The 22,651-nt window shown below is 48.3% G+C and overlaps 2 protein-coding genes across 10 annotated transcripts; both read right to left on the minus strand.

Moving 5' to 3' along the window:
• Positions 1 to 11,523, minus strand: ISY1 (ISY1 splicing factor homolog). Of its 2 annotated transcripts, XM_030501822.1 has the most exons (11): positions 11,438 to 11,523; positions 11,271 to 11,293; positions 10,126 to 10,177; positions 8,571 to 8,636; positions 7,830 to 7,872; positions 7,550 to 7,662; positions 7,209 to 7,326; positions 6,561 to 6,683; positions 4,171 to 4,274; positions 2,382 to 2,468; positions 1 to 786 (listed from the first exon to the last, which is right to left on the minus strand). In XM_030501822.1, the coding sequence occupies exons 1-11, from the start codon at positions 11,438 to 11,440 to the stop codon at positions 679 to 681; spliced, it is 840 nt and encodes a 279-aa protein (XP_030357682.1). In that variant the 5' UTR covers positions 11,441 to 11,523; the 3' UTR covers positions 1 to 678. The 2 variants fall into 2 exon arrangements, with proteins under 2 accessions (XP_030357682.1, XP_030357683.1); XM_030501823.1 differs by lacking the exons at positions 7,830 to 7,872; positions 8,571 to 8,636; positions 10,126 to 10,177; positions 11,271 to 11,293; positions 11,438 to 11,523 and adding an exon at positions 10,534 to 10,870.
• Positions 11,524 to 12,734: 1,211 nt separating this feature from the next.
• CNBP (CCHC-type zinc finger nucleic acid binding protein) lies at positions 12,735 to 21,964 on the minus strand. 8 transcript variants are annotated; one of them, XM_030500895.2, is made up of 5 exons: positions 21,772 to 21,964; positions 15,197 to 15,312; positions 14,824 to 14,919; positions 14,437 to 14,635; positions 12,735 to 13,797 (listed from the first exon to the last, which is right to left on the minus strand). In XM_030500895.2, the coding sequence occupies exons 2-5, from the start codon at positions 15,297 to 15,299 to the stop codon at positions 13,680 to 13,682; spliced, it is 516 nt and encodes a 171-aa protein (XP_030356755.1). In that variant the 5' UTR covers positions 15,300 to 15,312; positions 21,772 to 21,964; the 3' UTR covers positions 12,735 to 13,679. The 8 variants fall into 8 exon arrangements, with proteins under 8 accessions (XP_030356755.1, XP_030356754.1, XP_030356757.1 ...); XM_030500894.1 differs by having other exon boundaries at positions 15,197 to 15,309; positions 21,769 to 21,904; XM_030500897.2 differs by having other exon boundaries at positions 12,800 to 13,797; positions 14,824 to 14,916.
• Positions 21,965 to 22,651: the final 687 nt, after the last annotated feature.

Here is a 22,651-nt window from a genome sequence, read left to right on the forward strand (position 1 = left end):
TCAGGTTGTAAATAAGTTTTACTAAAAATATTTGAACCAGGCACTGCAAAGCTGGATGTATGTACAATAGCTGCTGAAATATCCAGCATTGAGCAATCCACCCAGGCACGGTTACAAACCACAAAGAGGGGAACAGCGTTTACACATTCTGCATGTGTTACACAAAGAACCAAATCCACCTCATAGTCACTCCTAAGATCTGCCATCAGAACAGGCCACCCCGGTAAATCAACTGAGCATAAGAGAGGAAGTTACTTCTGGTCTCAGCTCAGCAAAAACCAACATGAGAAAGACGTGCACACTTACGGTCAGGATACAGTGGACAGAGCGGCAGTAACGGCACTCAGCTTTCCGTCGGGATTTAAGGAGTCACTGGGGTTGTGGTCCTGTCTGTAAGAGGCACCACTGCACAGACTGCTTCAGAGTGAAAGGGTTGAAGGCAGCTGCTGATGATGCAGAGACAAGCGAACCTAGGCTTGATCTTTCTCAGCGCTGAAGTGCAAGTCATGCTAGTGGATAAACCAAAATGATGGTTCTCCTGCAGAGCACCCTGTAACTTCATCAGTTTACTCTTAACATCCGAAGGGACTTTGGGAGATAATAGTGATTGCGACCAGAATATGTGAACCTCCTGCTTTTAGCTGGACTATACAAAACCCAGGACATACTGGTGCAGTGTTACAATCCTAAAAGTGTCTTTGCCTCCTGACTCTGTGCCATGAGGGTTTCACTGGCATACTTCTGAAGAAGTTCCATCTTCTTTCTCCGTACAAGAGCTTCCTCAATCTGCAAATATAAGAACAGGACAACATTCTGCTTAACTGTGGTGCCGAAACCTAGCACGCTTAGCTATTAAGACAGGAGGAAGAAAACCAAAGGAAACAGACCATGAAAGTTAGAGTGTAATTCTAGTGTAAAAGCAGTTGAATTAAGATGAGTCAGGAGTATCTTTTCTAATACTCAACTAAAGCTCATGGAAGTTGAAAGACATACTAAAATCAAAACCTCCATCTCAGCTCTATGCTCCTACCCTTTTTAACTAGGAGGTTAGCTCCATTTCATTTTACTCAGTACAGTCACTTGAGCTTGGTTTCAAAGAACTGTCCCAGATACAGCTTTAACGAGTGCAGAACACATGGAGTCACACCACACTAATCTGTGCCCCTGAAATAACAGTTCAGTGAGTGCCTTTCACAGCAGCAACAGCTACAAACTTCTGACCTAAAGTTTGTCTGGAAGTGCCACAGGTCATTAACAAGCATGTACTTTAAAGATCCAATAACAGCAACCTGCAAGAGTTGGTTTTATCTCAGCAATGGTTTTATATTTCTAGAATCTTTGGCTGGTTTGGGCTGGAAGGGACATTAAAGCTCATCCAGTTCCAACCCCCTGCCACGGGCAGGGACACCTTCCACTAGAGCAGGTTGCTCCAAGCCCCTGTGTCCAACCTGGCCTTGAACACTGCCAGGGATGGGGCAGCCACAGCTTCTCTGGGAAAAGTCTGTGCCAGTGCTGCACACAGCATCTCTCAAGTGTTCTGAACCTTAGCTTTTTGTAATTGAGAATCGAGAAGGCATCCCATAGGCATAAGGTATGGAAGGATTTGCCACTAAAAGAAGATAAAAGGTTACATTAAGTACTGCCTGATTAGAAAAGATTGCTGTGTAAAGCAGGTTATGAATCAGCCAGTTCTGACGGTCAGTTATGCTCTCTTCATTAAGAGAAAACCATGAGCCAGAGAGCAATGGTTTTAATATCACTTCCCTCCTGCAGTTTTGACAAGCCATTGAACGTGTATTTTGCTGACTGCGCAGGATCATGACTTCAAAGGAGAATACAGGATGGTTATCTGACAGGACAGAAGCAGGGGACAAGCCCCACATGCCATCTGTGTGATGTACAGGCATACCTACCAACAGACACCTTCTTGCCTGAGTTGTATTTCAAACATCCTGCCCCTGTGAAGGTGATATACACCCTAGAGCAGTTTCAAAATATTCAAGGTCATGCCAGCAAAGTAACTTTAGAAAACTTCCGAGAGCAAACCCTGCAATTCAGACACCATCCCATGAAGTTAATGGGAAAAGTCAGACCATCAGCAGAAAAGGACAGTAAAGACAGAATGGGCAGTCAGGTTTTCTTGATCATAACACCACACCACTTCCCAATCTATGTCATACTTATGAAGGTTTTAGAAATGCTCAGGTGCAAAGGGTTATAGCAATGGTACCAAAATTCTGGCTAGTTCCACAGCATTTGCAAGAGGATTAAAGAGTAGTAACAAGTCAAGGACACTTTTACTGATGATCTGCTGTAAGTCAAGATCTCTGTCTTGCAGGAGCCAGAGTGCATCTCTGCAAGTTACTTGCGTAACATCTTACCTCCTGTTGAGATGGCACTGGAACATGCGCAATGAATTTCTGTTGGCCTTCTTCACCTTCTCCTCCCTTGCCACCTTCCTCATCAGACTGACAAAATCAAATGAAAAAATTAAGCCACACTAAGTTTACTTTCCAAAGAGGTCATCAAAAACGCCTTTTTTACTTGCTTTGCCAGGAGGAACCAGATAGACCATGATCAACACCATGAACACAACAAGCAGGTGAACAGGACCGAACAACAAAGGAAAACTGACAAGCATCATGGTCAGATCCTGCTCCTTCACATTTTCAGAGTTATTGCTTTCGTTCTTGTCGTGGTTTGAGCCCAGCCGGTAACTCAGAACCACACAGCCGCTCGCTCACTCCCCCCCTTCTTCCTCCCCCCGCTCCCAGAGGGATGGGGAGGAGAATGGGAAGAATGTAACTCCCACGGGTTGAGATAAGAGCAGTCCCGTAACTAAGGTATAACACAAAACCACTACTGCTACCACCAATGATAATAATGATTAGTGAAATAACAAGGGGAGAGGATACAATTGCTCACCACCCGCCGACCGATACCCAGCCCGACCCGAGCAGTGATCTGGGCTTTCCGGGTAACTCCCCCCGGTTTATATACTGGGCATGATGTGCTGTGGTATGGAATACCCCTTTGGCTAGTTTGGGTCAGGTGTCCTGTCTCTGCTTCCTCCCGGCTTCCCCTCCTCCCTGGCAAAGCATGAGACTGAGAAAGTCCTTGGTTGGAATAAACATTACTTAGCAACAACTGAAAACATCGGTGTTATCAGCGTTGTTCCCAGGCTGAAAGTTAAAAAACACAGCACTGCACCAGCTACTAAGAAGGAGAAAAATGACTGCTATAGCTGAACCCAGGACAGTTCTTCATATATGGTTTTTGCTCTGCTGTGGGATGGCCATGAATGTACAGCTATATCCCCTCCTCTTCCATCCCTCTCTGGCTGCCATAGCAAAGCTATCAACAAAAGAGCAGCCAGCTAACTAAGAAGAAAGCAAATGCTTTAAAGAAAGCTATGTACCACTTCCCTGTATAGCTCTGTACTGCTTTGTTCTCACACTCAAGTGCTGGACTTATCAATCATGAGATACTACAAATAAAGCAGGACACTGAAGGAACCACCAGTTTCACCTGGTGGACTATCTCCTTTTTATTCTTGTGATAAACCCACTTCGATATGGACTGTAAAATAAGAACTAGTTTCCAGCAGCCCTTTTGTGGATCTGGGAGGGCAGCATCACCATCCCTCACTTCTCTTACTGGTGTTGGGAGCAGGGAGAATAAAGAACCAAGAGCCGTGTCACAGCAGTGACTGCAGCACCAGCAAAGCCTTGCTGTATCATGATTCAACTAGAAACAAGACCCTGGCAACCCCTGGCTTTGCTACACATCAACAGTGTGAAATGCTAGTGGACACAAAACTACTCATGCTGCTACTGATGTACACTGTACTCAGAAGTAAGACTGATCACTGTTACCTACACACTACCTTACAAATACCACATTCCAGACAATGACAGTTAAATTTCACGAGCTCTCAACTGCCAGTTGAGACTCGAACAAAAAAGTCTTCCCTAGCTGCCAGCTCTCTAAACACGGACCAGTGTGCTCATCTACTACTGATTTCCACTAAACAGAGACAATTGTAGAGTAACTTAGGCAGAGAGAAGGGCAGAACACAGCAACAGACAGGTTCTCAGCAAAACAACTCTATGTCCAAGAAGGCAGCGTAGAAGAGAGTTGAAAAGTCACATCACCTTAGCCATCACATACCTCATCATTGGTGACAGCATAGATATTTTCTTCCTCCTCCTCCTCACCTCTTGCAAGTCGTGCTTCTCTCTCCATTTTCCATTTTTCCACTGCTTCTGCTATAACTGGTTAGCAAAGGAAAATGGCAAGTGTATCTGAGAGCAAGTTAAAGCAGCATGGTCCTAATTCCAAAGCTTTTACAACAGACTTAACTTCTTGCTTAAATCCTCTACACTGGCAACACACACTTACTACAGAACCTTGATGCAGTATCTAATAAAACACATCAATGCAGTCTGAGCAAACCCCAGTGCTGGCATTGTGGAAGTGTGGTACTTGCTAATGCCTTCATTTGGGTACATTTTAGACCTCTAAATGTCACAGATGAATATCAATCTACTTTCTGAACTGAGCAACAGGGGTCACACATGAGCCTAAGTGGCTCTTCACGTGTCAACAGCTATAGGAAAGCTGATCACTGTGTAATTAAACATAATTATGCTCCTTACAGTGACCACCCACAGAAGACTCTTCTTTCCACCTCATAGTGTATTTCTCTTATTCTGTAGCACAATCCCAGTTCTGTAACCTGCTGCTAGCTCAGAGCTATTAGGCTGTTGTATCTCTACTACACAGCACAGGAGCACTAAAACAAGTTTTAAGCAGCTTAATCAGTGACCACACCAGTGTATAAATATCCTGGGGAGGTGCAATATCAATGTAACTGGGCAGTATGAAATGCCTGCAACAGTAACACCCAGCAGTCATTCCCCTAGCTCTCAAAGATTAAACACTAAAATGCTCTTCCTGAGAAGCAAGATGTGACTAACTAGTGGCACACGCTGCGTTTTGTGTGGGTTTGTAACAGAAAAGGTACCTCAGCACTTTGTTTCACAAAACCGTAACTCTTCTGATAACAAGGTACAAACGACAAGAGCCCAGAAAACAAGTGACCCTAAGAGCATCTCTGCTATTGTGCATTAATAGTACATGACTTGTACATTACTAGTACACCCCTGGTTCTGTTAGCATCTCTAGCCTGGTTATTCCAAGTGGCACAATCACCAAAGACGTTAGTTTTCTTAAATAACCACATGAATCCAGAGGAGTTACTTCTCCTGTCTCCAGTCAGCAAGATGTGCAAGAGCCCCGAGCGAGGCTTGTTCTGGGGGTGCTGCACCACACAACTTCCCTTCTTACCCACCAACCGTCTGCCAGCCACCTACTGTTCACTTGCTCTAAGGCTCCAGGCTACGCTGCAGGACACAGACAAGTGTCCTGCAATATTTCCTTTATTCCCCCTATTCCTACCTGTCTCATAATCTAACTGACAAGGCATGATCTCTAACACACAATGCTATGAAGATATCGCACATGGAGAAGCCATAAATGTAAGAAGTGGATGACAGTACTAAGTATTGATAACAGTTACAACCTCAACAACTTGTAATCATTTAAACAAGTACTTCCTGCAGTGATGTTTCAGGTTTTTCTACTTCCCAACAGATAACTGTCCACAAAAAGAAGCACCATTCAAACAAAACCTGATTGTTTTATCTGCCACATTCTGTGAAGAGCCTGCCAGGGCTTCCTACACCAGCACATTTCCAGCAGGGCACTGAGGATCAGCTTCAGAAGAAGCAATCATAAAACAAATACACATGCAGACAGCAACCAATTGCCAGGATCAGATGATGCTCTTAAAGATGGTGCACAGCCTCTTGCTTAAAGCTACACAAATAGCAGGTAGATGTCACACAGTGCTGAATTTTAAAGAGGGTTTCAGGGATTAGACTCATAATCCTGTTGTCTTTACTGGGCAAGTCAGTAAAAACAAAGCTAGAGTGAGCAGACATGGATAAATACTATCTGCTGAGGAAGTATGGGTTTCAGAGGAAAAAATATTCACAAATGCATCCATGTGGCTAAATTAACACAGGCCACCCGGGCTTCAGGGTTTCCAGAAGGTCCCCTCTAATCTCCAATAGAACTAGACAGCTATGTTTATGGATAAATAATGACGTGAGACAGGAAGCAGATGGTATGGCCAGTTTTCACAAAGCAGGGAGGAGATAATCCTCAAGTTCCATCAATCTCCCTGCTGCAACCTACTCTTTTATGTTATTAAGCATGAAAAAGGTGGGGAAAAAAGATTTTGCTTCAGTAACAAGTCACTTGCTGACAGTATTAAATCATTAACAGTAGTAAAGATGACTCTAAAGCCAACTCTACAGCACACTGCCTCAGCCCTGAAACGCCTTACACAACAGTGACTTGGATACCTGTGTGAAGCTGAACCCTGACAGCTAAGCACAAGACAACACCCGCAGGGAAAGAAAAGGTATCCTAACTTCTGAGCCCACCATGACCCCTTCTTGGGCCGATTTACGCAGGTGTTGAATTTCACACACCTTTCTTTTCATGCTCTTGTTCCAGCGGCTCCAGAATACCATCATCTTCATCCCTGTAGCCATAGTATTCTGCATCAATGGACTTCATGAGCTCAGCTCGGGTTTTCCGGGGTGGAGGCACAGCTGAAAGAACAGTTGTCATTCGTGCAGGCCCATCCTGACAGCTTGTGCATTCCCAGCCCCTATCAGCCCCACAGCAACCCCAGCTACCCTGCCCAAGCTAACAACCAGTGTGTGATCCCAGCTGCTGCCAGTGCCGGGGGTACTGGCGTGTTACTGCACAGTTCCCAGCCTGTGGCAGTTCTGTGTTGCTGTTTCCCCTTGAACTGGGGTCCCAGCACTGAGCAAGACTATGTGAAAGGAACTAAAAGCCTGTCCCAAGCTCCCCCAGATCACAGAGTACTTCCCACAGTTTTTCTCTGCAGATGGCAAGCAAGGAAGAGCTGATTCAGCAGCCCTGCCTCTCTCCAGCTGCACAGAATTCCCACTCCTTCTATGACAAATCTACATACAAAGTTTTATCCACTTACATCTATTTATGGGCCAGAATACACTGCTACTAGCACTCCCCACATAACTACACAGACATTTTACTCAAGATATACTATTACGTAGATTCACGTCTGGGGAGAGTTGCTATTTACTTACGCTCCTTTTCAAAAAGTTCTCTAACTCCTGGTAAATCCTTTGCAGCTCCAAAGTATTTGTAACCTCTGTTTCCTGGAACTTCTTTCCCTTCATGATCCAACATTTTCGGCCCAATCCGCTGGAAAACAGAGAGAGTTCATGGTTTAAAATCTCATTGCTCTTGCATCTTGTATTTCCTGTTTTCCCAAGCATCTTGATAGATTAAAGGATTGAGAAAGGATATAATGTTGTATCAGTTCAAACTACCCCACATGTAAAACACCCTCATGGCTCATTTTTGTACAGGTTCTCTACTTTTACTACAAATCCCACATTTACAATAGAAACCAATGCACACTTACAGCATAGTCAGGGCCTCCCAACTCCTTTATTCGGAATTCCCAGTGCCCCTTCTCCCTCAGAAGTTTGTTTATTTCATCATTCAGGTCCCGGATTCTGAATTCCCCCAAGCCAGCTGTTACAGCGGGAAAAGACAATGAACTAGGCAGCTTACCAGAAGCACCAGAGTCATTCCAGAACTCATGCAATGGGAACTGCGTAGTTCACATGAAATGGGATTTTTACTGTAACTGGTTAGGATTGGGGATTCTAAAAAATAAAATGCTCTTAGGGAAGCCTTACCATTTTGAATCTGTGCCACTTTCTTGGAAATTTCCCCGATGATCTGGGCAGACAAGAACACAGAAGTGAACTTCTCAAACTAACAAGCTAGAAAAAGCTGAAAAACCCGCTAGAAAAATCCGACTTCTAAGTTGTCTCTGATCTAGGAAATGGACCTGAGCTTATCAATTCCAAACACCAACAAAGATTTCATTCAGACACAAATGTAGTACATCAGAAGCTTTTTACGTTTTTACAGCTGTACACGTGAGGGCAGGAGCATGTGATGTACAGAGAAAGGCTGAGAACCGGCTGTGATCTGCCTTGAGAGAAGGCAAAAAGGGAACAACTTGCTGCTGTCTTCAACAACCTACAGAGGGTACAGCAAAGACTGAACCAGGCTGTCTGAGAGGTGCACAACAACAGGACAAGTAGCAACAAATACAAGTTGGAACTGGGGAAACTGATTAAATTCAAGGGGAAAAAAGATCATTAAGAAGGTAACCAAACACTGGAACAGGGCCCCAGAAAGCTGTGGGATCCAAATCCTGAAGCTACTCAAAACTCAGCTGGACACAGCTGTGGGCAGGCTGGTGTGGCACAACCTGCTCTGAACACTGTGGTGAACTGTGTGATCTTCCAATCTAAGTGACTGTGATTTAACTGCCAGCACACTGAAGACGCCTGAACAAACCTGTCAACATGGGAAGTGCTAAAGTTCTACCTGTTAGAGAATTAGAAAAACCGACAGCTTGACATTACCTGTCGCCTCCATTTCTCAGCTTTAGGCAGTTCATTACACTCTGAAGCAAGGAAAGGTCTTCGTTCCTGTTTGACAGAAATCCACACACCAGGAAGTTTTAACCCAGCATCAACACGTTTACAGCATTTCATGCAAAATTTATTGCTTGATTAATCCCAAACTGTGCTCCCGAGCGCCAGTGCTGCTGCTCCCACCCCTTCTTAGTAAGTGGAAAACGATGATGATCCACAGCCCTGACAAAAGAAACTGCCACAGAATACACAGATTACTTAAATCCACTTATCCAAAATGAAATCTGTTAACTTGCTTTTTCAGACCACCACACAATCCTCTCCAAGCCAAATAATGTTCCATTTAGGACACAAAAACTAATATTTCATGCTACCCCTAGGATTGTGAGCAGTTCTTTTGTTGCTTTCCCACTGCACTTCCACAGCTCTACCCCTCACACATTACAAAGCCTTCCCTCACACAATGTACCAGAAACTCTGGCCCATCTTTCTCTCTGGCTGTTGTTGATGGAATCTTCTGCACTACAGTTTCCTGTCTCATATTGCTCTCACTCGTGTGTGAGGACACCTCAGTTAGATCCCAGAGTTCCACTGTTAGTTACCCAAAACTAAAAATTAGAAACCTGCCCAAAAAAGAGTTACTGAGAACACTATGATCCCCACAGCAATATTCTTGCATATGATTCAGTGAAAAACGCAAAGGAATACCCAGAGATGGTTGAGAATCCACCTCTGAGGGTCTGTGTGGGTTTAGGGGTGCTATTTTTTCACTGTATTGGTGGTGTTTTTAAATGCCAAAGTTGCAAAGTCCATTTTTTTGGCAGCCTTACACCAAGCAAGAAAGCCATGTGGACATGGCATGACGGGTGAAGCCAGCTCCAGCAGACACACAGCCATCACGTGCTGGGGTAACACATGCCAATGTTATGTCTCATGCACGCCCCCAGCTCGCAGCGACCCCGAAGGCCCTTCGCTTTGTGGCTGCTGTTGTCAGAATGTTACCAATGAACAAGATCATGAGAGGGATCCCTCTGCCTCTCCTGGATGGAATCCAAGCAAACCCCGGGGTTACTGCCAGTAAAACTAAGTGCGTGTGCATCAACTTGCACAAGTAGCTGCAAAAGGAGGTAACTTGAGGCTCAAAAGTCATTTTCACCTCCTGGCCAGCACTCTGCCCGTGTCAACAGCACTACTGGAGCTTGGGGTTTCCTTCAAACCATTGCAGAGTCTATCTACATTACATCAAGAAAATGAAACTCAAGTGCTGTTCAGTTTGCACTTTCCTTTCACATGTAGAAACTCTTAACCACGTTATTTAGTTCAGGAAATTCTGTTTACCATTTCTTGTTTGTGTCACTGTGAAATATGGTCCCTGCTCCAGGTGCCTCCCAGAGCCTCATGTCAGACTCCTGCAGGACACCCCTTCCTGCAGGACACCCCTTCCTGCCTGGGGTCTGACCCCACCACAGCCGCACAGCTCGGTATGTGGGTCACACTCCCCTCTTGACCAGAGCTCACAAAGCTTTAGGGTTTTACACCATACCTTAACTTTTCCTTCCTCAAGCTGAGCTTGGCGAAACCTTGCCAAGGCCGTCCTAAAGGAAGAAAGGAAAGAGATTTACTTCTACAGATCCACATCCCAAGAGGAACAAGTTTTGCTCTGGATGGTTACGATGGACTTAATTACAGTCCGTAGAAAACAAAGGCTTGAACACACTCATTGACTGGCTCTTCTGGCCAGTGACCTCTTCTACACTGGAACCCTCAGTGGTTCATTTCTTAGACAAACACAGATCTCGGTAAGCAGCTGATCTTTTTTTCTGGTTAGCATATGGCAGCGTGTTAGATTATTAGCAGCAAAAGGGCATCAACAAGTTACAAGCACAAGCACTAACTCTGCGTGTCTCAGCAGGGGATACATCAAAAAGCAAACATAACTCCCGACCCTAACCATTCTGATTCTGTGATTCCAACGTGTCAGACAGCTGTGCTGTGGCCTCTTCAGCCTCTCCCTGAGTTACTATTACAAGCTCAGGAAGCATTTTAGGGAAAAAGAACAAACATGAGACAAATTCATTAAAGAGTCTCTAATGCAGTAGTTCTAAACACGCGCTCTGCAAACCTTTTGGAGCAGCACTCAGCAAAGTCCATAGAAAAAGAAATAGGTTAAAACCCATAAGTTTAGTCCGAGCAGCTGCCAAGCAAGATTTATACTTATAATCCCAGACTGGTTTGGGTTGGAAGGGCCCTTAAAGCTCATACAGTTCCAACCCCCTGCCACGGGCAGGGACACCTTCCACTAGAGCAGGTTGCTCCAAGCCCCTGTGTCCGACCTGGCCTTGAACACTGCTGGGGCCATCGGAGCGTGTTTCCCCGCACCCACCACCCAGCCCCTGCTGCAGCTCCTCCCAGCACCGGTGTGTCACAGCGCCCGGCCCGGCCTGCGGGCTCCGCGGCGCCAGGTTCGCTGCGCGCAGATGCCTTGTACCACCCCCCCCCCGCCCCGGGCAGTGCAACAAGCGCCGAAGCGCGCCATCGGACTCCCGGCGCCTCAGAGCAGCCGCACGGCGAGTCCCGCAGGCGGCACAGAGCGCTGCGGTGCCCGGCACCGCGCCCAACCAGGCCCGGCAGCTGAGGGTCTCCACGCTGAGGCGGAGCTGCGCCCGCACGGAGCCCTGCAGCACTCACATCGCCTTTTCCGCGTTTCGAGCCTGCAAGAGAGAACACACGCGCTGTTACCGAGGGGGCCCGGCAGCGACGCGCCCCCCGCCCCGCGGCGGGACCGGGACCGGGACCGGGACCGGGGCCCCGCCGGCTCCTCCCTCCCGCCCGCCCGGGCCCGGCGCCGCGCTCACCATGGTGCTGCCGCCCGCCTCGGCCCCGCCAGAACACGGCACTCACTGACACCGGAAGTGACCCAGCCCGGCCCGCGCGCGTGCGCGGCCCGCTGCTGCGGGGCGCCACCCAGCGGACGGGCGGTCCTGCTGCCCGCGGGAACCGGAGCCTGGAATCCGGCGTCTGGGACCCGCTGCACAGAGAAGCTGTGGCTGCCCCATCCCTGGCAGTGTTCAAGGCCAGGTTGGACACAGGGGCTTGGAGCAACCTGCTCTAGTGGAAGGTGTCCCTGCCCGTGGCAGGGGGTTGGAACTGGATGAGCTTTAAGGGCCCTTCCAACCCAAACCAGGCTGGGATTCTGTGATTCTGTGAAAACTTGTGTCTCCAGTTACAAACTTTTCTCTCACTCTCTAAGCCCTGTTTGTGGGAAATAATCCATTACTTATCTCTCTGCATTCCTGATCCATGGAATGCACCAGATCATGAGGTCTCGCCGCTCTGCTGTAAGCCTGGCTGCTTCCAGAAGCCAGAGGCTGTTCTGGGGTGATCACAACCTCCATGGGCACGAGTGCCCCACATCGCACAGCCCGGCTTCCAGGACTGGGGGTGTTGATGCGGCACGCAGCTGGTTAGCTTGAACACCCACCTAGAGAACATGCAACAGCACCAGCCCGGCTGTACCCAGGCACAGGGGCGGCTCATCAGCCTGGTGCACATCACCGCTAAAGGGAGACCACAGGCCACTTTCACCCCTGCAGCACACACAGCCGGTGGAATTGTAACACTTCTGGGGTTTGAAAGTACAGAAAGCTGTGTGACAATGCAAAAGGAGATCAGAGCATGCAGCCCTTATGGTGACCAGAGCGAGCCCCAACAACAACCTGCTGCAGCTCCTGGAGCCACCTAGGCAGGGCTCCAGAGCTGCCAACTGCCTTCGACAGCCCCTCTGCCCCAGCCAGCCCAGAACATCTCCCCCTTGTCCTTGCGAGCCAAGGCTGTATTCGCACCACATCAGGGAGCGGACACAGCCTTTCTGTACCTGCTGACTAACCCTTAGTCAAGCAACACAGCAGGATGAGGCAGGGGAAGGGGCAGTGCCCAGAATGCTGGGTGTCTGATGCATCGGTTCTCAGTGTAATGACGGCTGTGGAGGCTGCAGCACTGCCAACAGCCCATTAACCTCCTCCACACTGGGGACTCACACAAGCCCTGGGCACAGACTGCGGCAGCAGCCTGCACACACAACACAGCCGCAGCGGGACGCCACCCGATGGGGACTGAACACAATACAAAAGAAAAGTCCAAACTAAGCTTTTTACACCTCCACATACCCCTTTTTAATATTTTTGCACTGTGTACATGAAACCAAAAATAAACAAAAGGAACTTTAGCCAAACTCCCCTTCCTCCTCCAGCTTTATTGATAGTTTAAAATTACATTTTCTATGTTCTAGGACTTCAATTGCTTTTACCATCTTACTTTAAAAACTGATTACAAGCAAATGAAACTCAGTTGTCTAAGTGATATAGTATACAAAAATAACATCTTGATTTCTGTGAAAATGCATTTATTTGCAACTCCTGAATAGCTCCAAATTGTATATGCTATGAGCACTGATGTCTGGGTTCCAGATTGACTTTGAAGTATTTATTCAAAAGCTCCCCATAACGTTCTGTAACTCCAACGTGAACATTCATTGACTGAATTACTGTTACTTTTAAGTTTATTCCTGATTTCTCTCTCTCTCTCTCTCATGGCCATTAACAGGCATGTGCATCTTGTTTGTTTACTCCCACTCAGCTATATGCTCTAGGTAGGGCCCGATACAGGTATTACTTGGTGTTAACAGCTACTGAGGTCAGACAATCCAAGGCCATTGTAATAAAATTAAAGTTATGAGGAAGTTTAGACACTTCCAGAATTTCTTTCCTCCTGCATAGGATCACTTCCATGTAACCCAGAGAGGGTTTTTGCTGGTCTGACTCAACTCTTCCCACTCATCAATCCCTATCACCAGTGGCACGGAAAGGGGGTTCTTTAACAAAGCATTATACATAACACCTCTACCAAACTAAACATAAACATTTTTGTAGTTAAATGCAGAAAGTTGATTTTTCCACCCCTTTCCTCCTTTTACACGGCAAGTAAAGCTCACTGGCCTGGGAGTAGCCTCTATCTGCCAACCTTTGGCCAGTGAAGAGGATTCAGAGAAAAATAATACAACCATCAATCAGAAAAAGGAGGGGCGACAAAGGAAAATAATTAGGCTGTAGCTTCAATTGTGCATTCCCGTGCAAGGTGCCCTGACTCGCCGCAGCGGTAGCAGTTGACTTCGCTGGTCTTGCTGCAGTTGATGGCTACATGGCCAGTTTCACCACACCTGGGAAAAGCAAAGGATCTTATCAGAACCATCCACAGCAGGTACTCACAAAAGCAATCCTATCCCCACAAGTACATTATCTGCTTAAATCTGGTGCAATGCTAGTTCCGCATTCAAGACTTCAGTTTCAGTGTTCCAGAAGTCTTTGACATGAGGAAAGTTTGTGTCTTCACCACAGCCAGGAACTGTTCCAACTGATCAGCTCTCATTTATCACTGTGTATTGCCAAAACCACTGTACATCAAATACAGAAGGTTGTGGGTTTGGGGGGGGTGTGTGTGCGTGTGCTGGGGTTTGCCCACTCCAATGCTTCTGTCTGCAATTTACCCCTGTTTTGAGAGCAATCAGTTTTAACTCAAATGCACCACGTTCTCCCTCCTTCCTCGCCAGGAGGGAACCTTGGTAAGAATACTGCACTCAGGAACGTGCTGTTGCTGGCACAAGCCTGCATGGTTCTGGCCATCTAGAGATGTGCATCAAGTCCACTACTTGACTTTGCTAACAGGCATTTAAGTCTTAAACAACTGCATTAAGACACAAGCCCTGGTCCAAGTTTAAGCTTCATTTCCTAATCAAAACTAGATAGAGAACACATCTGTCCCTCCAGGTAGATTCTGCAGTTGCCCCTTCCGTCCTTACCTATAGCATTTCACTTTGGTGCAGTCTTTTTGAATGTGTCCAAACTCTCCACAGGAATAGCACTTCTGCTCATCTGCGTGGTCACAGTCACGAGCCAGGTGGCCAGGTTTGCCACAGTTGTAGCAGCACTGCTCTCTCTCCCTCTTGGGCTCCTTGCAGTCCTTCGCAATGTGGCCACCTCTACCGCAGTTATAGCAGGCTTCCACAATAAGAAAAACACACCAAACAAGACTATAAAACCTTGGTAGAGTGAGCTGTAGCATGCTTCCAAGGAAGGACACATACAGCTTGTTCCCAGTAAATTACCATCAGTGTACTGAACCCTTCTCTTCAACCACAGGTCTCTGCCCATGTGATTGAGGAGATAGAATATTTAGTGATACTTACCATCCTCCTGAAGATCACAGTCCTTGGCAAGGTGGCCAGACTCACCACAGCGGTAGCAGATGTCCGGCAGAGATGAGGACATGAACTGGAAGCCTGCTTGAAATGGGCAACAGGAGAAAAAAAGGCTTAACCCCTAAGTTCAGAACATTCTTTGGAGTTAATCAAGGACACTGCCAGCTGAACTGACAAGTTAGCTCCGCTCTCTGACGCCTCTAGCAAAATTCTTACGCAGAGGTAAGAACGAGCAAAATTTATTACCCATTTGCGTCCTAACTGCTTCACTGCAGACAGAGAGCCGGATTTACACACTATACACAACAGTCAGCTGCAGATCTTACTACAAACACACTGAAAGCCACAGCAATCTAATCACCTCTGCCACGGCTCCTCATCCCACGACCACGGCCAATTCCAGTGGGGCACTCCCGAGCCCAGTGGCCGGTGCGTCCGCACTTGAAGCACTCATTGCTGCTCATGGCTGCAGGTCAGCTGCGGAGGAAGACACACGTTGTTAGAACAAACTCTCCTCCCCCAGCCCAGGGCTACATTACAGCAAGAGATCTAGAGGTTTCCCACCCTACTGGCAAAGGGAAGGAAAACCACGGTGGAGGATGAAAGTTTGTCTCTGCTTTGCTTGGATTAAGGCAGGTTTGAACAGCCAAACAAACAGCACACTAGAGAATTGTTGCTGCTTTTTTGTAACTACTTTAAAACCTTATAAAATGCTTAGGGGTGGGGGAAAAGGAGACCCCTTTAGCTCTTGTCTTACCAGCCTTCCTGTTGCTCTCTTTCAGTAACACACCTTCTGCCTTATTCCTCAGAGTTAAACTCAAAACCCAGCTTCTTATCTCAAATTATTTCTTCCTGGGACTTGTTAAGCTTTCTCTTGAAGTGTGTGGCTGTCAGCTACAACACGTACTGACTAATCAAGCTTTACTCTAGAACGGGCAGTGTTAAGCCTAAAGCCTTAAAGAGTACACTAGATTAGTACTTGGGAGACCGAAGCTCTTTTACAGCCTAAATAGCAGTTAAACTCTGACAAACAAGAACCACAACTTCAGTGTTAACCTATAGCTCAGGATGTGTGCTTTACTCCCAGGTTTATATGCAAGAAAATGTCTTAAGAGATTTGGCTTCCCTAAAAGACACCAGACACTTGCCAGATATCTAGAAGGCTAACTTGGAAAACATCCTCAGAATGCTAGGGAAGCACCAGAGGCGTGCCTGCGTAAAGCACCACTTCTGCCCTTATTGGGGAATGGAGGTATGCACCGCAGTGAGCAGGACCCCCACCTGCCACAGGCACGGCTGTGGTGGTCAGGATGGGGCAGGTTGCAGACTGCAGTCACAGCACCCTAACTCCCCTAAGCTGTAAAGCAGTTACACAAGACTTCTAGGACTAGAAAGCAAAGAACAAGGAAGTTAAACATTTAAATTGGAGGCTTTTTTTAAAGCGTTCTTGAAGACAAGTTTAAAGTACACTGGTCTAAAAATATGCACGTCAAGCTTTGTTTTGAACAAGTCTCCTTAAGTTTAAATACTTCAGATGCTCTCTCCTACTTCATTATTCTTAACCCAAGAGAAGTAGAGTCATTATCTGGTATGTTTGGTGGTTTACCTGATCCTCCATCAAGATAATCCTCCTGCAGCCCTCCAACTTCCATCATGTAACAGAATGCTTCCCTCCCCCCAAGCCATCCAGCATTCCAGATTACCAGGAACACTCATGAATGTGCCTTAAAGGAAGCCACTCCAGAAGCAGTAAGAACAGCACATGACCTCAAGAAGGAACCAGAATTAGTATCCTAACATTTAGCTCTTAAATGGAGAGTGTGTATCTGAACAGGAATTTTTATTTAGTTATTTTTAAAGTACTCCAATGCTGAACAAATTTAGTGTGGCTTTTTCAGCCACTCCTCCCTCAAAACAGTTCCTCTCTCTCCAATCATCTTCAGCACAGCAGCCACCATCCATGCTTCCAACCTGAGCAGAAGCCTGAGAACTGAAAGTACAAGAGACACAAACTTCAGTATGCGACTTCCATAATCCCACATCTACCTTCCAGCTGCACCACATTTTTTTTGCTCTTAAAGTTCTGCAATGAAAGGGTGCAAGGAGATCTTAAACAGATCCCAGCAAGAATAAAAACACCCAACAACCGACTATCTGAGCACTTAAAAGAAATATAACCTGGATTTTACACAACCCATTCTTCTCTGCTTCATCTCGGTGTTCAGGATTTCCAAGCACCTCACTAGGCACCCAAGGGTGAAGAGCTGTGCTGTGGTGGCAGCAGCTGGCGCTCAGTGTGCTATTGTTTATGCCTGTTTTCATAGCAACCCTGTTGACACTGCAGAACAGGAAAAACACAGGCAAAGCCAAGCGCAGGAGCTGGGCTCCGGCACAAGAGCTGATGCTGCTTTTCATTTCGAGAAGGACAAGATGGGGGTCTCTGAATTTATACAAGAAATACTCTTCATTCATCTCGCAGCTCTTCTCAAAAGTCTTCACACATTAAAACGTTACAGAACAGCAATATAAGATCTGTTAAAGAGAACAGAATGCCCACAGCTGTAACAGAATGGCAGTATATCATTGCCATTATGGTAACAGATAATAACAACTACCAGACTCTCATTCCAAACCACCAACTTGAGACTACAGCATGTTGTGACAGGACTGAATATTGCCAGCAGTTACCCTATGAAGAACCCAACAGAAGCAGTTAGCTTAAGATATGGTAGAAGACAAAGGTTTCACAGGTGAGTTAGACCTGCTGCAGATACAGAGTGCAAAGTTTTTATGCTCAGATGACTCTGCCAGCCTGTACCTAAGCCTGTCAATCTGCCAGTCAGGATCTGCGTGATGGATGAAAGCTGACTACTCACTGCCTCAAAGGAATGCGAAGAAGAGAAGTTTTATGTCTGATTCAAAGTTCCTTCCTTTTTAACTGCTCCTTCAAGAGGAAAACGTGAAGTTCCTTTTCCTCTGGTACATGGCAAGTTGGCAAAGTAAGATTAAACTGAGCAAGAAGTCTGAAGTCAAACATCAGTCTCTGCACAGTCAAGACTATTTATTAATGTAAACCCCTTGACCTTCAGAGGCCCCTTTTTCCCCTGAATTCAGGGATATTTGGACACTACAGCTGCCACAGCAGCTACGACAAAGCATGATTACAAATCATGCTGCTCCATCTTCTAATACCTTAAGTACATGAAAGTATCAAACAGTTTGCCTGGAATTTCTCCTCACCAGTGTCTCAGTGTTTAACTTCTGCATTCTTCCTGTGAAATATCTGAAACTGAATAGCAGCTCACCGGCTGGAGGAGGATGCAGCTGACACCAGTTTTACTCTAAGAAGCCCTACACAGAACAAGATTCCCCACCCGTGTAAGCTGTTTTAAAAACCAATATAAAGATTCAGCTTTCAGATAAAGGCAACAGCCACCTTTAAGGAGCAAAATCCAGCCCAGGCTGGTTCAGAAGACAAGTCCTTAAATGGACAGCCTCTAAGCAGCTTGGACACCATCGCAGTGCTCAGTTACTTGCAGGAAAAACACAATTAGGACAGTAAAATCCACCCAAGTTCAAGTTCTTCTCTATTAGTCGATACTCCTCCATTTTGCCATCACAGGCAAGTTTCCAGCAGTTCCTTTTATCTATCAAGGCCACCTGAAATACTTGTTTAAGTCTTCTTGGAGAGTTCTCACTCAGTCACATCTATCAGTGTTTTCTGCAGCTCAAATGTGTTATCCAAAGCAGCTCCCTCCCCCTCCTCACATCCAGTTCGCAGCTCCCTCCCCCTCCTCACATCCCAGAACTGGAATTTTACCTCTCCAGAACAGGAAAAATAATAATGGAAAACAAATTCCAACTACAGCCTCAGCTGGCATTTCTGAGCCCAGTAAAATCCTGCAGGATACACCCAGCCACTGCCCCACAGAACAGATTCTAAAGCTTGTGAAGAAACTCAAGGCTAGTTGCCTCTAGTTACCTTTCTACTACAGAAAGTAGTCATTTACCTCTACTCCTTCTACAGAGCTCCGTAACTGTAATCTGAAACTGAAATAAACAACCTTGCAGCCATTCAGCAAATATTAAGATTGAATTTTAGACTTTGTTCTGTACAATTTGCTACTGCTAAAGATCAGGTGCTGAGAACAGCTCAAAGATCCGTGTGAGAGGTGCCACCACAGTGGTTCCTAGGTCAGATTTGAAGCTTTGGAGTGCAACTTTAGCACCAAACTTCTATGTGACAAAGTTTCTTTGTGATTCTTACAGTGATACCGAAACTTCAAGTTTCTTCTATCAAACTTCAAGTGGAAGATGATGCTTTTCTGTGGCTTTACAGTTTATACACATTCAACACTCTTAAAATAGGAGGTGTGCTATTAATCTCCAGTCTTCACACACAAGATTTAATATCCATATCCCTTAGCAGCCCATCTAGATGGCATGAACTGCCACTGAGCTCCACTGAAATGCTTATTTTATGGCTTTTAGCCTAGATACCTCTGAGGAAGAGGTAGTACAAGTAAAGTAAACAAAAGTAAAAGTAACTCGAAAGGAAGCTGAACTTCACCTCCAATATTACTCCCAGTTCTTCTGGGTACTACCAATTCCTCAGAATTCAAGAGCCCACTGTAACAGGAGCAGCTCTCTTCACTGTACTTACCAGCTGCTTCTTCTGATCTACAAGTATCACTTCCATTCAACATTAACAGGACTTCACACCTTCAGTCAAAGGACAGGCTAGATAAAACCCCACTGCTACAGCCGCCATACTTAAGAGCTCTTTGGCAAGTCAGCTGATTCAAAGAGGCAAATGTTGAGAAATCAGCAGTTTCTTTCCATTGGTGGCCAACTTACACCACACCTTAAAGTGAGGAGCCAGCCTGAACATGGCAAAACCCCTATGGAATAGGAAGCACAGCTTTGCTTTCCTACAAGATAAAGAAACGGAAACGCAGGAAGGACTTCTAACAGAAGTTCCAGCATTTTAAAAGAGAAGTCAAAGTATTATTCATTTAAAGAGAAATGCTACTCCACTGTTTTTACTTCCCCAAGAAGCATGTTTTGAGAATTCTTCAGCACAGGACACAAGACTCACACCAAAGCTACTGAGTATTCAGCAGGTTGAACTGCCTCATCTGTAACCCGAAAACATGCTACAGCAAGTTAGTCATGCTCCTGTCGTGAGCTTTTGTCCTTACTGGAAAAGACACAAAATTAGGTATTCTGACCACCAGGTCATAATACCTCAATTCTGAAAGGAAGTAGTTTGAAACATCAAGGAAAACCTGAAGAAGTGGAAAGCCAAGCTCTATGCTCCATCTGGGTCCCTTCAATACATTCCACAGCCAAGCTGTGAATATTATAATGTGAATATTAACTATAACTCCAAGAACTTGGATCCCTATTGAGGTGCCAGAAACCATGTCAAAAAGACATCATGACTTTGATTAGCCTAGTAAAGCTTGGACAGCTTTGCAGGCATAAATCAGGCCAGTAAAAGTTCCAAGTGATTCTGCAGCACTTTCTGCCTATCGATACTAGTTAATATAGAGTGGGACAAGTTATAGATTATCTACCCAATATCTACATTCTGCCACCTTCCCCTTTTATTTTTCTTGCTATCTGTATACAGAGTTTTAAACTTTTAAAGAGAAGTAAACATCAGCAACATGTGAACTTCTTAACATAAAATTCAGTCCCGATATTAACAAAGCCAGTTTTAAAACACGGCAGGTTAAGCCTGTAAAACTCATAAGGTTGTTCTGCAGCCCTGGTGAACTTATTTAACCTCTTCACTTTGAAGACACATGCAGGAGTGCTTCTGTAGGCAACTTTGAGGGAAAAAACCATGGACTAGGCAACCCTACCGCTGCCCTGCAAGGGGACCTTATTAAGTGCTGAAATGAAAAATAAAACCCACTATGAAGTTTAATAATTGCTTATGACAATTCTGGACACTAAATGAGTAAGAGCAGTTACTTGAGAACTGCGTCTGACAGGAACTCAAATAAGAGGCTGCTGCACTAGTCTGCACTGTGTAGATGTCACAGGCTGTTTTTCCTATCCATTTATAGGTCACACTTGGATGCGGAGCAGGCCACCGGCCATGCCTGTGGCCGGAGACAAACGCTTGCAACACCTCGACCCCCTTGTCTCCGGCGGAGCCTCACACGTGGGGAGCGGGCCACGTGGTGCGGCGCGGCCGCCACCGCTCCGCCGGGCTCCCCGCTCGGCACCGCGGGGCCGAGTCCAGCGGCGGGTCAAGAGTACCAGAACCCATCGCAACACAGAAAAACGAGGAAAGAGAAGAACAAACAGTTTAATTCCCGGCCCCTGCCCTCCGCCCCGGGCTCTCGCCGCCTCCTCCTCCCGGGCTCGCCGCAGCGCTCACCCGCAGCGAAGTTGCTCGCACGCCCCAGGCCGCGGCCGGCCCGGGCGCTTTCCCCTCCCCACGCCGCCGGCCCGGCCGCGCTGCCCCCGCCCGCCACCCCCGCGCCGCCGGCCTACCCAGCGCCGCGGCCGGACCCCGGCCACCAGGCCGAGCGCCGCCGCGGGCCCGCGGGAGGCTGCTCGCGGGGAGCGCCCGGCCTGGCCGAGCGGGCCGGGGCTGCCCGCCCCCACCTCGGCCTTCCCTCCCCCGCCGCCGAGCAGCGCAGGCTCCCCGCCGCCTCCCGGAACCCGCTGGAGCCTGACTCACCCGCCGCCACCGCCCGCCCTCGCCCGGCCTGCAGCGCCCCGCTCCCTCCGCGGCGCTCCCCGTCCACCCCACACCAGCCCCCGCCGCCTCCCCACGCGCTCCGGAGCAGGGAATCGCGCCCGGGCCCGGTCGGCGCCACTTTCCCGCGCACTAGGCCTGAGTGCGCCAGCGCCATCATCCCCCCGCGCTCTGCCCCCGCGGCCCGCCCGCGGCCGCAGCAGCCCCACGGCAGTTACCTGCGGCCCCTCGCCCCGCTGCGGCAGTCGCCCGCCCGGACGACAGTCGGCCCCGCTCTCCGGCGCTGCTCGCCCGCCCCGCGTCCCTTCTGGCTGCGCCACACGCGGTTTGCACACGGCCCCGCGCACTCTCCCCCCAGGATCACCCCGCCCCTCCCTACTACTCTGCGCACGGCTCACTGGAGTCCACCTCTCAGCCAATGGGAGCAAACCGCTTTTCCGGGTGGCCAATCAGAGCTAGGGACGGGGGCGCCCAACCATCGCAGTCCGGAGGTGGGAGGGGCCCGCCTACCGCCGGCCTCTGCGCGCTATGCCGCGCTGTCTGCGCTGCGTTGCGCTGCGTTACGCTGCGCCGCGCCGCGCCGGGCCGGGGGTGGCGCAGGGGAGCGCGGCCACTGCCGGGCGCGGCGGCACCTCCCTGCCCTTCGCCCCGTGACTCACTGCACAGGCAGCTCCGGCCTCCTCCCCGCGCCCGCCCGCTGCCTCACGCGGGAGGGGAGCTCGGGCTGCCCCGCGGCGACACGCCACCACACGGGGTTGCGGGAGCCGCGCTCTCCCTGCCCGGGCCCCCGCTCCGCAGCCCGGCGGGAGTCCCGCGGGGGGCAGGACGCGCGGCTCGGCCCCACGCAGAACCGAGCGTGCCCGCTGCCACCACCGCGGGCTCTGCTCCCCGGCCGAGGCGGGCAGCCCCGCTTTGCCTGTCGGTAACCCGCACGCCCCGGCGGGACTGGCGCGGTCCCGAGCCGCCGCCACCCCCCCTGCCGCGGGCACGGCCCGAGGCACGGCCCCGCGGTCCCGCCGGCTGCGCACCGCCCGCGGCGGCCATCTTGACGGGCGGGCCGGGCGCCAGCGGCCGCAGCGCAGGAAATGGTGGACACCG

Source organism: Strigops habroptila, chromosome 11 (genome assembly GCF_004027225.2).
Source record: "Strigops habroptila isolate Jane chromosome 11, bStrHab1.2.pri, whole genome shotgun sequence".
Lineage (NCBI taxonomy): Eukaryota > Metazoa > Chordata > Aves > Psittaciformes > Psittacidae > Strigops > Strigops habroptila.

What these genes read in the sequence shown, in the direction of transcription:
- ISY1 (XM_030501822.1), bottom strand. An exon ending in AGTGGCACAGATTCAAAATG is followed by an intron (nt 7,663 to 7,829) that starts GTAAGGCTTCCC and finishes CCGCTGTAACAG; the next exon opens with CTGGCTTGGGGGAATTCAGA. An exon ending in ACAAGAGCATGAAAAGAAAG is followed by an intron (nt 4,275 to 6,560) that starts GTGTGTGAAATT and finishes TTTGCTAACCAG; the next exon opens with TTATAGCAGAAGCAGTGGAA.
- CNBP (XM_030500891.2), bottom strand. Translation starts at nt 15,299, where the DNA reads ATGAGCAGCAATGAGTGCTTCAAGTGCGGACGCACCGGCCACTGGGCT. An exon ending in GATGAGGAGCCGTGGCAGAG is followed by an intron (nt 14,920 to 15,196) that starts GTGATTAGATTG and finishes GCCCATTTCAAG; the next exon opens with CAGGCTTCCAGTTCATGTCC. An exon ending in ACCAAAGTGAAATGCTATAG is followed by an intron (nt 13,798 to 14,436) that starts GTAAGGACGGAA and finishes TGCTTTTCCCAG; the next exon opens with GTGTGGTGAAACTGGCCATG.